The following is a 16,256-nucleotide window of genomic DNA, read 5'->3' as shown; positions in this document are numbered from 1 at the left end:
ATCTAGATTAGGATCTACTTTAGAGATCAGCAGTCAATCAACTACACTCATGAGATCATTGATTAGAGAAACTCCCATAGTAACAGAGGAAATTTAAATCCCAGAAATGTTAGAGCCCTATTAAAATTTATTATTTTTAGATATTAATTATTTGTTATAATATTTAAAAATATGAGATAAAGTATTTTGTTGATTTAATAGACTAAAGAAATAGAATTAATAGTTAAATGAAGAAAAAAAATAACAAATTCTAATAACTCTTTAATATTTTCTTTTAAATTTGCCTTATTGTAAGATTTATTTTCAAAGTTTAACATACGATAACCCTATTTTATTCAAAAATATTATTTGTATATTAAAATTTACTATTATAATCTGTCATTATATATTTGTATATAAATATATATATATATTATTTAACTTATTTTTAATTTATAATATACATCTATATCATATAATTAATTTTATTTTCATGGGGAGATTTGTATTTTGATTTCAAAGGGAGTGTTTGGATAGGGTTTAGACTTTAGACCTCCTAATTTGATGGCCCATAGTTAGCCGTGAATTACGTTTCTTAGGAGGTCCGTTTTGGACCCTAGTCCATTTCCAAATCCATTAAACTTTTTGTACCTCAATTTTATCCATCTCTAGAAAATCTCATAAGAACGAAGAGGAGGAAAACTATTATAAATATTTATATTGCTTAAATTAATTTGGGTTGATCAAGTAGAGAGTTTACTTGTTCGTTTAATTAAATATTGAGAGTTTGAATCCCATCTCGTGCACACAGCAAGCAATCTATTGGTTAAACCATTTTGAATTAGTCGAATGGTCAATTTACTCATTCGTTTAAATAAATATTAGAAATTCAAATTTTGACTTGTGTACGTAACAACTCATTAGTAAATTATATTGTTTACTGCCAAAGAAAATTAGAAAAGGTATTATTTCCTTCGATAGTTTTGGACATTATATTCTCTTATCTTAAAATATTGGTAACATGAGTACTAAATTTTTATCTTACGAGAAGATTTTTGTTGTGTTAATATTGCCATTATGCCATACCCTAGTTACTATTAACCAAACGGAAATATTTGATAAAAAAAATTAATCAAAAATAACTATAATTTACTTTATTTAGTATTAATTATTGGGATAATTAATAAATACTAAATAAAATAAGTTCCGACAATTCTCTTTATCTTCCTAATATTACCGTAACTAAATTAAGTTACCTTTTTTAAACACTTTTATTTGGCATGTGGGGTTATTAATAAATACTAAATAAGATAAGTTTTGACAATTTTCTTTATCTTCTGACAATTAATAAATACTAAATAAGATAAGTTCCGACAATTTTTTTTATCTTCCTAATACTATCGTAACCAAATTAGGTTACTTTTCTTTGAACACTTTTATTTGGCATGTGGGGTTATTAAGCATGTGAGCAACATTGGAGTGCCTCCAGTTGAACTTGAGGTGCTATATTCTTGTTACGGTCCAACTTAGCTGAGCACAATTGTCGCCCCAGCCCACGAACAAACCGATATGTGCGGCCGGGTCAACTCGCATAACCTGCTCGGTCTGCGATCCAGACACGTACCCTTACTACCAGCTGCATGACAGTTGTGGGAAATGAAGTTTCTTGGAAGGAGGCCTTCCTCCGTAGGGCCCGCCCTACTGACAGGGTATATAAGGGGAGGGTCCTACCCCTCCCCCACAGTACGTCATCATAACTTTTCTTCTTTGTCACCTGTATACCTGCTGACTTGAGTGTTGGAGTGTCCTTGCAGGTAGCACCCCCCTTAACTCGCGAAGAATTCGAAAAATCGACCGCTCACGCTTCTTATTCCCATGATCCATGTCAAGGCTGGGACATACCTTCACACCCGACAAACAATCCTAAACCGTTTGGTAACCGACTAACCGTACAATTCTAAATAAAAATGCCAAAATATTAATTGTATAAAAATGAAGTGACTTTTTTTGTGAATAATCGTTTTTTAATAAAAAAAAATTAAAAAAGAGTTTTTGCGATCGAATTTTCCTCCACTTTTTTATATGCATCTTTTAATATATTTATAAGATTGTTCTACAAAAATTTAAAGTAAGTGTACAAATTATTTGTCAAATAAAAGATTTGTCTGTTACCTTTTGAGACCTTATGTCTTTTGAAAATATATTTGACAGATATAACTTTTTGAAATTCGAATACCATTTTTTAGTTTAATTACCATTGTTTATTTAGATTAACAACGAACTGAAGATATACTATGAGCTATCAAATCGTAGGGATATTAATTTACGTATATAAGTTTGATGTATGCTTCATATGACTAATGACTATTATTTTGGTTGCGTTTATTTCAATTAATGAACATCATGTCACTTTTTCCCCTCCCTATCCAAATCCAACATTCCAACTAATGGTTGACCTGATGAGTTATTTGCCATAAGTCATAACCAATTATATGACACATAATCTCGATATGTATAGATTGCATTATTGTAAATGTTTCTTTTTCTTTATTTATTTTTTATTTGGGGGTTAATGTTTATTTAGTGGCGTCTATTATGCATGCTGAACTGACCTTATCCGAGTGACTGGCATGCACCAACTTCATCATTTGCAGCTACCAATCTATGAATTAAAGTTACAAAAAGTAATCGCGCTTTCTTCTTTTGACAGAAACATCAATAAATGTTTAATAATTTATCCTTTTTTAATTAAAGAGAATTGCTAATGAGTTATCATTAAAGGCATATTGGAATTATACGCTGTATAAGAGCTGCGTTCTATTACTCATTGTATTAATTAGTGTTATTAATATTAATTTTTGTTTAAAATGTTAACAAAGTGTTATATCTGCTCTTGTTGATTGCAAAGATAGAGTTGTCATTTAATTTCCTAACATAAGGAGAGGCATCTTGCTTCTATAATCAGAATAACGAAGAGACAAGAAAGGAATGCCCTTTGTCCCAAACAACAAATTGAAACACCCGTTGCCAATAACCTAATTGAGTAATTTTTAGTGCGGTGATAATAGGGAGATAATATGTTTAATTAAATACAATTAAACACATTTTGGGCTGATATGCTTTTGGTTCCCTAGTTGTTCCCTTAAAAAAATGAGACCAGTATAATACAAAAGATAAATCTAATTATCAGAAAAATCTAGAGTAAAAGTTTTGTACTCTATACGGATAATAAGATCTTTCCTCGAGTAAACCTTTTATAATGCCGTATCTAATAAAAGTAATTAAAATGAATAGTTAAATTAATTCTGGTCAATAATATGTACAGGAAGATAGTTTTTGGTTCGGCTATAACATTTGTAGCAAACAAAGGCTTCATATTTTGTTCAGGTCTTGGTTACAGTTTTTGGGTTACAGCGTAGCCCAATAATGTATGGGCTAACACATTCATCATTAATAGTTAATACTTAGAGGGTAATGAATAAATTTCAATGAAAAGCCTTGTTCAAAAACCGAATTTGAATGAAAATGACTAGATTGCACTAATGTCCAAAGAAGACTGGAGTATACACATAGAGAAAGGCCTTCTTTAGTGGCAACCTATGAAGCACGGACATTTCGCTGAGTTATCGTATTCGCGTGTCAGACACATTTCGGATACGATACTCACCGATATTTGTCCGACACGCGTGTCTGCTGTATCCAACCGTGTCTTAATAAAAAATAAAAAATTATTCTCCGGACATGTCTGGACACACCTAAATACCATCACGTGTCTGCTGTCCAGTCTTATCCTTAACATATATCTTTAAAATAAATTTATATATAGTATATATTATTATTTATTAAAACAAAAAATATTTTAAATACTTGATATAATTAAAATAAGACATTAAAAATAATTAAAAATTTTAGTTTATATTTTAATATCAATAAAATATCAAAATATCATTACAATCTATCTAAAAAGTATTTTATATTTTATATATATGCGTGTCCCCATGTCATATAAAATTTTAAAATTCGCGTGTCAGCGTGTCCCGTATCGTGTCGTGTCCCGTGTCCGTGTCAGTGTCCATGCATCGTAAGTGACAACTATGTTTACTTTGCTAGAAGGTACAGTGGATTCAAATTCTAGCAATGACTAAGAAATTGATATATGGAATTCATGGAGAAAAGGAGTTGTGTGTGCAAGGGTGTATCTTAACAAAAATAATAATAATCATATAACATTTTTTATATAAAAATGATAATAGAAGAATGCAAGACCCAAAAATAATACTCTTCTTTCCTCTTTTATAAGAATTAAATAACATTCATGTTAGTTTATTTGGCTAAAATATCTTTTAATAATTATTTTTATGTATAAATTAGTGATAGTTATTTTAATGTATCAAAAAATATAAAATATATATTTATTATTATTATAATAGTTTTTATTTTTTAATATTTTAACTTGTTATGAAGATATTAAATTCAAAACTTTTATATCGATTAATGAAAAAATATTGAAAATAATTAAAACTTATTACATTAATAGTAATATATATTTTATATTATAATTATTAATATTATTATAATATATTTTATTTATTTTAATTATTTATTATTAATCATGAAATTTTTAAAATTTTAGATTAAATATTTTCGTAAAAAGTTAAAATATTTTATTATATTATACTTTTCCATATATTTATTGTCAAAGCGCCTGATGAAGCTCCCGCTGCTCCTCTCCACGCGGTGCTACGTGTCACCAGCATCCTCCTTCTCCCTGCTCCAGAAGGCGCTGCTTGTGAATGGGAGGTCCTGGAAGGAATCCCATACGTCGAGGGAGATGCTTGGAATCAACCACATTATTCTTGATTCAAAGTTTCAAACACACAAAACGAAATTAAAGATTCTTTGTTTCTTGCTTGTGTTCATCATATAATTCCCTGCTGAGTCAGGAGACCATGCATGGAACTAAAACCAACTGCCTTTTTGTCATTCACCTATCACTAGGATCTTTCATGACGCTTCATCATTAATTAACAACAGTTTTTTCATGTATGTGTTATGTTGCCACTCAACTAAAAAATTGGTTTATTTGTTTATAGGGATTAGGGGGTGGTTCAATTACAATATCAATAGAAAATTCAGTTACTCGTTCTACTTCGATTTCTTAATTGCTGTCTTTAAACGTCAAGTGCTAAGATAGATTATTTTTTTGTTGTTTGCTTTCATACATATTACTAAATTGAGTAATAAATCCTATTACTAATAATTGTTGTTTGCTAAGATAAATTATTAAATTAAGTAAATTGAGTTAATAATTAAAAATAATGACAAAAATGGATAAGCCCTATTACTAACTTCATTTGGCGGGACAAATAAAGTAATTTCATTTTTAGGTCCATAAATGAAAATATAATTAGACATATAGTTAGCAACATTTAAATATCAACTGCTAAACTATTAAAATAAATATTATCCAAAAGTTTATATTATTGATAAAAATAATCTTAAAAAATATAAAAAATAAATAAATTTTTAAAAAATTTAAAAACGTCGTGATAAAAACAATTAAACAATTGATAAATATATTTTTAAAAATATTTTAAAGATCAAATTTTCATATTTTTTTTCAAGTATAATTAGATAAATAGTACCTTTTAATCATTGAAATTTGGAAATGCTAAACAATTGTTTTGTTGTGAATATCCAATTTTTCTCTAAACATGAAAAAAGAGATTTAGTAATTGAAATTTACTATCATTTTTTTATGTATATTTTTTAAATATTTATCTAAATATTTTTATAAAAATTAAAATTAAATAAATAAATATATAATTATGAATGTTACATACATACAATTATATATATTAAATTAAATAAGATAATTTTAAATTATTATCTCTCTAATATTATTCTATTTTTAAATATCATATAAAGTGTCCTTTTAAAAAATAAATCTACCTTGATAAATAATTAACGTATTGAGATCATATTTTAGATAGGTTACAGTTACTTGGAGTTCTACTAGAGAGTGTGTACAATAGGCTATATGAGTTAAAAAATGAACATCTATACTATCCAGAATAACTATTTGGGTACTAGGATAATAATTATCATGTCATGATACCACTCATTCCAAAAACTTCAACTGATGAAAAAAGATAACATTAATAGTTATATCTCTAATACTAAATCGGACATCTCTAAACTTTCATTGTACACATTGTACAAATATTTCATTGCTCCTTATACTTTTTCTATTAGAAATAATTACAAAACAAGAAACTACCTTATAAGCATGTTATATTAGCCTAGCTCAATTTGTTGTTATTAGGCAAAGTTGTAACCTTTTTGTTGAACCAGTATAAAATAAATCATCGGATACAGGAGCTAATAAATATTTTTTCAACCAACAAAAATAATTATAATAATGAAATTGGTTGAATACTGGTTGTGAATTTCTGAAAAAAAATATATAAAATTAGGCAGAGAAATTGGATCAAAGTTTAGAAGTAATAGTAGTAGTAGGAGTGGTGTTGCGGCTAAGCAAGAAGAACCTGCCGGTAGGCAAGTGGGAGGGGGGAAGCAAGGCGAGTGTGGCGGCAAGGGCAGCAGCATGGTCGGCGGTGTGGGTGCCCTTTCCCCTTGTCATGGCGGTCTGTGTGAAGCCAGGGCAAAAACAGTTGACACTGAGGCCACTTTGTTTCTTAGCGAGCAGCCTTGAGTATGCGTTGAGAGCCAGCTTGGAGACCGCGTAGTCAGTCCACTGCAATGGCCACCCTTCATTCTCCCACCTTCCACTCTTCACGTCTCCAAGGAACCTCTTCACCATTCCCTCTATTTCCTCTTCCCCTAACTCCCCCCTCTCCAACATTTCTCTCATCTTCTTGTTCCTCAATTTCTGCATGGCATCACATAATTAGATAAAGTGATGAATGAATGAATGAATGAAAGAAAGAGAATTTAAATTTACATCAAGGGAGCCAAGCCTTGAGCTAATGTTGAGAACACGAGAGACAGAAGAAGAAGAAGAAGAGCAACGGAAGAGTGGAAGGAGAGCCTCAATCAACAACTTAGGGCCATAAAAGTTAGTATCCATAACCGTTTTTGCATACTCCACCGTGTTCCCGTCTAGCTCATTGAACGACACACCCGCGTTATTAACCTAATTAATTAAAAATAAAATCACATAATTAGGAAGGAATTGTGTTGATATTTGGATTATTAAAAGCGGGAATGCATACGAGAATATCCAAGGTGGGTCCGAATTTGGCTTGAAAGGAGGATGCGAAATTTTTTATGGAAAGAGGGTCAGAAACATCGAGCAAGAGAAAGTGAAGGTGATTGGCAAGACCATGTGCTTCAAGGGCCTGTAAAGCAGCTTCCCCTTTATGGTAGTCTCTCGCAGTCAGGACCACGCTCAGTCCAAGCTCCGCAAATTGCTTCACCAACGCATACCCTATGCCTTTGTTCCCACCCGTCACCACCGCCACCGTCTCCTTTGACCACCATCTTCATCCATTACCATACAAATCAACACATTAATTAGATTCATTCATTTCCAGTACACACACAAATTATTATCAATGACAATGTATTTATACCTGGTTGAGCAGAGAGAAGGAGAAGGAAAATAATGCTCCGCTTCCATATATACAAAATGTATGTTATAGTACTACTTTGGACTCGCTAGTAGCTTATCAATGAATGGTGAATGAATGAAAACACAGACAAGAATAAGATTATATATATGCTATCTATGTATCCACTTGGCATTCTTTATTGGGATTAAGGAAAGAGAAAGTTTAGGGTCAGCAACTTTTGTATTTTGTGGCTATTATTTAACTATTAAAAGAAAAATGAGTAATCTCTTACCATTGAATGTAATCTCACACCATTAAAAATACTATTTGATGACCAATTGATAATTATAAAACACAAAAATTATTGTCCCTAGCATTCCTCTTAAGGAAACACTACTCATATATAATATCAAAAAGGATATATATATATATATATATATATATATGAAGGAATTTTGTTTGATGATCTTTATTGTAGTTTTTGTTTTGAGGTACTGAAATAGAGATTATGAGACTGAGATTCAGTATTATATTTGTTGCTTTAGAGATTGATATTAAAATTTCTGTCTCTATTTCTAAAATTTCAGTACCTCCAAAAAGTGGGGACACAGAAGACTAAAATTTTTAGAAATGGAAACTGAAATTTTAATAACATTTTATACCTAAAATAACTTCATTTCAATTAATTAATTCCAATTTTATTATTTATACAAATTAAATTAAAATTTCATTCTTATTTCAATTTCTGTCTCTCATTTTACACTAAATAAAATACTGAGATTTATTTCAATTTCTGTCTCTCAATTTCAGTCTTTTCGTTTCTATTTCTCTGCCAAACGCTACTTAAATGTTTATATATCTTTAATACCTTTAAGTATAGTAGGAAGAAAAAAACGGACACACACAAACTATTTCAACAGTAAGGGCGTTTATGGTTGAGTTCGGACATAATTTAAAAAGTTATCCGGTCTATTTTGATCTAATTTAAAATAAATTGAGTTAAATTGGATCAATTTAATATAAAATTAATATATATATATAATATATTAAATAATAAAATTTTGTTTTAAAAATTAAATTTAATAAATATTTCATCATATTTATAATAAAATAAATTATTTTAAAATAAAAATAATATTATATAATATAATAAATATTAATTAAAAATTAAAATATAATATAATATTATTAATTTTATTTTAAAATATATATTTTTATTAAACAAAATTTCGAATGAAATGATTCGAAATATAACCGAATCCAATCTAAAAATAATAAATTTGAATCCTATAAAATATGTTTTGGGTGTAGGATGATACCAAATCTTAAACACTCTTATACAATAGTATTGATATAGTAAATACTGCTGCATAACTTTCTTTAATAAGAAAAAAAAAATACTGCTACAAATATGTGGTTTACTTTATTTGTTGTGCCCATCAAGACAATATATAGTGTTTTAATAAATAAATGGAGAATTTCAAATGAAATAATGGAGGTAAAATATTTTAGGATGAAACATTATGAATTTATGATCAATAACGAGAATATGACATGTAACATAATTTTATTGTTGGTCAACTTTTTTTTTAATTGAAAATAGTTGAAATGGAAATGACTAAATTATTTGGTCAATTGATTTTTTAAAATAAAAAAAAATAAAATAGTTAATGACAAAAGCACTCTCAATTGATATTAAGTATTTGATTTTATTAAAAAAAAATGATTGATTTAGTCATTTAAATTCAATCATTTTATATTAAAGCAAAAATCAAATTTAACCAGAAAAGAAAAGCATGTCATATGTTATGTTTTCATTACTTGGTTAAAATACTTAGTTCAGAAACATTTTTACTTCATCATACTATTCATCTAAATAAATTTAAAACACTTGATAATTTATTTTGTCAATTTGTTTATGTATAATATTTTTGGTTCTCAATAAAAAATTCATTTATTTTTAGGACTCGAATTCAAAATTATTGATTAAATAAAGAATATACTTATCACTTGGACAAATTCTGAGTTGGTATTTTTTTTAAATAATAAATAAGATATATATATATATATATATATATATATATATATATATATATATATATATATATATATATATATATATATATATATATATATAAAAGTGTATATGGTGCTGTGGCTGGTGACGATGCAATTAAAAGATTCTACTCTTCTACATACATTGTCTATTACTTAATTCTACGATTATATCCATAATATATATGCAACAACTATTTTACGTATATATTAAAATTAATTATTAAAATTAGTTATAAATATAAAATATATATTAAAATAAAAATAAATTAAATTACATAATAATTAATTTTAATATATAAATAACATTTTTATTTGTATATGCAAAATAGGGTGTGCACTATTATTACTTTAAATATTTGTGACACGGATAAAAATAAAATACTTTGTATAACTGTCGAATATTAATTATTTGGTGAAAATTTAGGTGCAGTTGACTTCACGTAAAGTTGATAGTTGAGAGCCGTTAGATAAAAATTTAGTCAAATTAGTTAAATCATCTAATGATTCTCAATTATCAATTTTACGTGAAGTTAACTAAACTTGAATTTTTACCTAATTATTTAACTTCGTAGCCGCAACTTATCAATCTATACACGAGCGTTCACATAAAAGAATTTAGAAAATGAATCCAATACACAAGTGTATAAAAATAATTTTTTTATCGCGCGCTAACCAATAAGTTATAAATTAACAAGAACTAAAACAGAGTGGCAACATGCAACATGTGATTTTGCATAATTTAGTTAAGTCTACCATTGTGGGCACTACGAGTTCATATCTCACCTCATCCCCTTACAATATTTATTAATATATTTTATTTCATGCATGAAGCGGTTATATATAATTTAATCTGTTATATTTTATATTATATAACTATTATAAATATTCTCCCTATCTACTTACCACATCTGACATCTCCTTTATTCATGATTATATTAATGAAAAAAAAATTATCGTTCAGTTTTCTTTTTTAAATGGCGGACAATTATTTCTATTGAATGGGATATATAATAAATTCCAATATTCCATCCCAATAACCAGGACCTTTTTTTTTTGAAAAAAAAAATGAATATAATAAAATTATTAAAAATCAATACTCATTGAGGCTTTATTTAAATTTGTATAGTAAAAGACAAATAGGTCCCTAACTCTTTTTTTGCAGACATTTTCGTCCCCAAGAATTGAAAAATACATTCATGTCCCTGACCCTTCCAAAACGCGGACAAATTTATCCCTCCGTTGAAGTAACTCAGTTGGACTCAACGGAAAACGCTGACATAGCTCCGTAGCGCTGACGTGGCCATTACAGAACACACGTGGCATGCAACTTTTTAAAACAGGACATATTAGTCCTCTCACACCAAAACGTGTAGCTTTTTAAAACAGGACATATTAGTCCTCCCACTCCAAAACGACGTCGTTTCACCCAAATCCCCAATCTTTCACATTTATGAGACCTAATCCTTCCACAGAAACGGTGAAGTGGGTCACCATCCTCAGCCACCTCCAACCCCAACCACCTCCTGCCCCTGAGTCCCTCTTCCACCACCACCTACGCTGCCCCTCCTCTCCTTGCCCCATCCCCCTCTCTCTCCACTCCCTCGCTTACCCTAACACACTCTACTCCCCTCCCTCTCCATTCCCTCGCTTACCCCAAGGACGAAGAGAACGGTGGTGTAGAATCTCTGCTATGGATTGAATAATCTCACATTTCTCCATTCCCTCTTGGCCGCCAATGGCTCTCTTTGCAAATCACCCATTCGAACCTATTTCTGCCACTGCTTGCTCCCACTGTGAAGCAGTAAAATTCTCTCTTTTTTTCTTTTTCACTTTATTTGTCATTCAAAGCCGAGTTCTTTAGTTATTTTCCTTTTCTGTGGCAATGGAAGAAGAAGTGTTCGAAGCTTCAAGAATCACGAAACGCTCTTCGCCAAGCTGTGAAGCTTCTAGAAACCAAAATCAATGAAGTTCAGGCTCAAAATGTGAAGCTCAACCAAAGTTATTTATTTATTTATTTTCAATTTTTCATTTTTGCCTTTTTCTTTGGGATGTGAGTAGCGAATCTGAATAAGAATTTTATGCATATGTAGTAGAATTTCTGCGAGTGGATTCACTGAACAGATTGGATTAAGTTGTAATTAGTGAGACATTGCAATGTTGTATTTTCTGCAGAATGTGAAGAAGAACGGGCACGAGCCAAAGCAGACGCTGAGGAGAAGCTTAAAAAATGTAATGCTAGAGTATCTTTAGAAAATGAAGTATGTAGCTTTGGTTACGAATTCAGCTTATTACAACGATTTTAAGTGTGATAATCAATTATTGCTGGACGTTATTTTGTTCCAAAGAAGTTTGAATTTTAGTTGTATATATTATTTTTAAAGTGGTACTCGGTGAATGGAATATGTTCATAAGCAGCTTTATAAAGTAAGTAATAATTGAATTGTGTAAAGTTTTGCTATAATATATACAATCTTTTGAGAAACGTTGGTATTCTGTACTAGGTACATTATTCTTGAGGCCACAATTACTAGCTAACTACTTATGTAGTGGTTCTGGTAGTGATTTTGTGTAGGTTGAAGGAGCTCCTGGAGGCAGAGAAGAAAAAGGTGGATAAGAAGAAGAAAAATTTGGAAAAGGAGAGAAAAAAAGCAGCTAAAGCTTTGAAGGCAGTAGAAGCGAAGAAGAGCAGAACTGCAGAAAAAGAGATGCAAATTGCCAAAGTTGAAGCAGAGAAGGCTGAGGAGTATAGGACTCGGCTTGTTCGATTGGAGAAAGAAGCTAATGAGGCAAAAACAAAGTTGGCTCATAAATGTAAAAGATTGGGGATTTGGGTGAAACGACGTCATTTTGGGGTGGGAGGACTAATATGTCTTGTTTTAAAAAGATACACGTTTTGGTGTGAGAGGATTAATATGTCCTGTTTTAAAAAATTGCATGCCACATGTGCTCCGTAACGGCCACGTCAGCGCCACGGGAGCCATGTCAGCATTTTCCGTTGAGTCCAACGGAGTCACTTCAACGGAGGGGTAAATTTGTCTGCGTTTTGGAAGAGTCAGGGACATGAATGTATTTTTCAATCCTTATGAACGAAAATGTCCGAAAAAAAAAAGGTCAGGGACCAATTTGTCCTTTATTCGAATTTGTATTTATGCTTTTTGAATTACCTGGTGATTCAAGCAATTTATTAAGCTATCATTCCAATTATAAAGTCTAATCATTGAGAACATGAGTTGTTGAATGATATGCTAAAATGCAAGTATGTTTTCAATTTTCAATTTTCTTTCGTTTTGCTGAATATAGATTGACTTTTTCATTTCTTGGTGAAAGAACATATATTGACTTTGAGAAGCTTCTAGTCTTGAAACATATAATGCTCTTCTTTAAACTGGGTTTTTTTTTTTTTTAAAACTAGCAACTTTGGGTGAGACTTCAATCACATTTAATACTGTTCTATGAAAATATTGATATTTTTTTAAATACGTAAAATAATATTGTGCTTATCAAGCTAAATATGTTGGGTTCAGCATTTATATTAAATATATAATATATATTAATTTAACAGTTCAACTAATAAATTTTAAGAATGTAAGTTTCATTTTTCAAAGATAGATGCAGGAATTAAAGTTACTGAATTGAAATATGGATTGAAGAAAAAAATCAAGAGAAGAAAATTAAATAAATTAAAAAGGCTCTAAAATTTTCTTGCATAGGGTTTAATAGAAATATATTATAATAGAAGATAAAATTATATAGGTAAAAAAAAAATTTGAAGTTGTAATTAATTTAAAAAATAAATAACAAAATAACTAGGAGATCGATAAGTCAATTATTTTTGCCGGTCGAATATGATAGCTGAAATTTGTTCATACAGCCAACTTAAATGCAAGACTTTGAGAGAGACTTTTTTATTTCAACTAAAAACAACCAAATTTATCTTATTTAGTATTCATTAATTGTTGCGACAATTAATTAATGCTAAATAAGACAAGTTCTAGCTGTTTTTTTTTGTCTATCTAGCATTATTCTATAATAATCACCGAATTATAATTCAAATAGCATAATCTTCACATGAAGTTGCGAATTCGAATCTCCCTATTTTTGGTAAATAAAAAAAAGTAACAAATAGAAAAAAAAAGGGGGATAAACTGCTGAAATTCTTTCTTGGAATAAGAAATAACTTCTTATTTATTTCACATGTGAGTAGAGAAAGAATTATTCAATTTATTTAACGGTGTAGAGAACCAAGGACTCAAGACTTCAAGTTGAAATTTTATCATGTCTACATTATAATAAGGCAATTACTCTCACGAAGATGCCAAAAACATCTTTTCACGATGATTCTTATTTAAAAAATATAACTTATTTATTTAGTAACACTTTAAATAAAGGTAACACTTTTACTTCAAATAAAATCAAGTTTTATAATCTATCATCCAATGATTAAAATAATGTATCTTCACATAATGATAATCATTAAATCTTCATTGCAATAGCTACCTTATAATAATATATATAGCCCTTTAATTAGTCCTATATTCTGTCATTTCCTCACAATCAAACAAGCTAAGTGACAACGATGATAAAGCAAAGTCTCGTTTTTCATAATAATGTATTAAATTTCCTCCTTTTTTTTTATGCAAAATGTCTTATCCTTGTCTTTTTTTTTTTTAAATTTTACAGTTTTTTTTTTTTTAAATAAGTATATTCAAACCTGCATCTTTAAGTGATTATAAAAAAATTATACTATTTAAATTATAATTCTTTAACTTTTAATTTTATCGTTATTAATGTTCTTAAAATAAAAATATATACAAGATATAAACTAATGTGCAATTATTTTTATATAAAATTAATATTTAAAAATTATTAAATAGTTTAAAAAATTTAATTAAAATATTATTTAATAATTTTTAATTATTAATTTTATATAAAGTATATATAAATGCTGACTCATGTACAATATCCAATAATAGTATGTACTTAATTAATGATATGTTTGATCATTATAGGCAATAATAATACAACAATCTATAATAGGGTGATGGTCCCCTACATCTTCCATGGTTATGCGTTGCATAGTTGGAATCCACAGTAACATGATATAGTAGTGCGTTTAGCCTTTCATACTTGAAAAGCGTATATATATTAACAAAGTTTCTAAATATACATATACATTTTTATTTTGAATCTAAAACTCTAATACCATGTCATGCAACCACTCATCTCAAAAGGTTAAGCTGATCGAAAAAAGTAACATTAATAGTTATATCTCTAATACTAAATCGGATATATCTAAATCTCCATTGTACATATTATACAGATATTCCATTGACTCCCTATACTTTCTCTTTACTAAAATACCAGTCTACCAATATACTTAAATTAGAGAAGAAATTGTACTCCACTACTTCACACTAAGCATGACTTATATATATATTTACATGCAATATAATAGGAAGAAAGGTAGGTATGATTGTATGAAAGAGAGAAAAGAGAGTTTTCTCTTATTACTTGTTGGTGTGTGTGCTTTTTTCTTTTCTTTATGTATACGAGCATGCCTCTATACCTAACTCGTTATTATATATAGATAGCTTCGCACCTATAAAGGGAACCTCATATTATTCTCTTCTGCTTACACTGCTCTGTGAATGGGAAGAAGAAAGACTGCCTTTTAACAAGCTTCTTGGGCATGTCAATAAGAAAAATGCAACTGCGTGCACTTTTATTTAATTTCTATCCACATACATAACTTTTCAATTACAACAATAACAAACCAACTTAAATTGTTCGAGTAGTGAACTCACTTATTTGTTTAAATAAATATCAAATTAAAAAATATTATAAATAACTAAAAAAAAGTATAACATCTTATTTTATTAGGTGAGATAAATTACATGAGTTAATTAAAGCGTCTTTGTGATATATTATATTTAAAAATAAAAATAAAAAATAAAAAATGAAACATCATATACAATATGGATTATTTTCCTTACAATCACGGGGCGAAGCTTTATGTATTCATAAGGAGACAGTGGCCGTCCCAAAAGAAAATTATCCTATGTGAAAAAATAAAATAATTAAGAGTGGCCTCTCAAAAAAATATTGATGGCTCCCCTCTTTAGACCCTATGAGCATGGGTCTGATCAATTAATCATCATAAGAAAAATCAAAGGATAATAATGTTCTTTTTATACTTATTCATACACAATTATTTGAAAGTTTAACCTTTTTTTATAAAGCCAAATATAAAAAAAAAATCTTTTTTTTCTTCTCTCTTTCTCTCTTATTCACGTCACTTTTCTCCTTTTATTTTGAGTTAATTTTTATTTATTTTTATTTATTTATCTAGTTTATAATGACAATTTAAGTTTTTGAAAATTATTAAAAATGATAATTATATAATGATAATATTAACTTAGTATATATTTTTTAATTTTTTATCTCATTATTAATTGTTTGTGACTTTTATATTATTAATTTTCAACCAATAAAATCAGTGGTATTATAAATATAATTTAGGATTTAGTTAACTTATATAATATTTATTTAAAAAATCTTAATTATAGAAATTTATTTGAACAATAGATAAAATGAAAACAATAAATATTAAAAAAAAAAACAGGCCAAAAGGATAAAAATATTTCT

The 16,256-nt window shown here is 28.7% G+C and overlaps 1 protein-coding gene across 1 annotated transcript; it reads right to left on the bottom strand.

The window, feature by feature from the left end:
• Window positions 1–6,080: 6,080 nt before the first annotated feature.
• On the bottom strand, window positions 6,081–7,678 carry LOC112733602 ((+)-neomenthol dehydrogenase). Its single transcript, XM_025782619.3, has 4 exons — window positions 7,575–7,678; window positions 7,215–7,482; window positions 6,944–7,135; window positions 6,081–6,871 (listed from the first exon to the last, which is right to left on the bottom strand). Exons 1-4 carry the CDS (start codon window positions 7,619–7,621, stop codon window positions 6,470–6,472), a joined length of 909 nt encoding a protein of 302 aa, XP_025638404.1. The 5' UTR covers window positions 7,622–7,678; the 3' UTR covers window positions 6,081–6,469.
• Window positions 7,679–16,256: the final 8,578 nt, after the last annotated feature.

Source organism: Arachis hypogaea, chromosome 13, assembly GCF_003086295.3.
Source record: "Arachis hypogaea cultivar Tifrunner chromosome 13, arahy.Tifrunner.gnm2.J5K5, whole genome shotgun sequence".
NCBI lineage: Eukaryota > Viridiplantae > Streptophyta > Magnoliopsida > Fabales > Fabaceae > Arachis > Arachis hypogaea.
Note: the sequence above shows the minus strand (reverse complement) of the source record. Positions and strands in the feature narration are given on the sequence as shown.

Excerpts from the sequence above, each read along its gene's own strand:
- LOC112733602 (XM_025782619.3), bottom strand. The coding sequence starts at position 7,621 with ATGGAAGCGGAGCATTATTTTCCTTCTCCTTCTCTCTGCTCAACCAG. Across the intron at positions 7,483-7,574 it reads CCTTCTCTCTGCTCAACCAG|ATGGTGGTCAAAGGAGACGG; the intron begins GTATAAATACAT and ends TAATGGATGAAG. Across the intron at positions 7,136-7,214 it reads GACCCACCTTGGATATTCTC|GTTAATAACGCGGGTGTGTC; the intron begins GTATGCATTCCC and ends TTAATTAATTAG.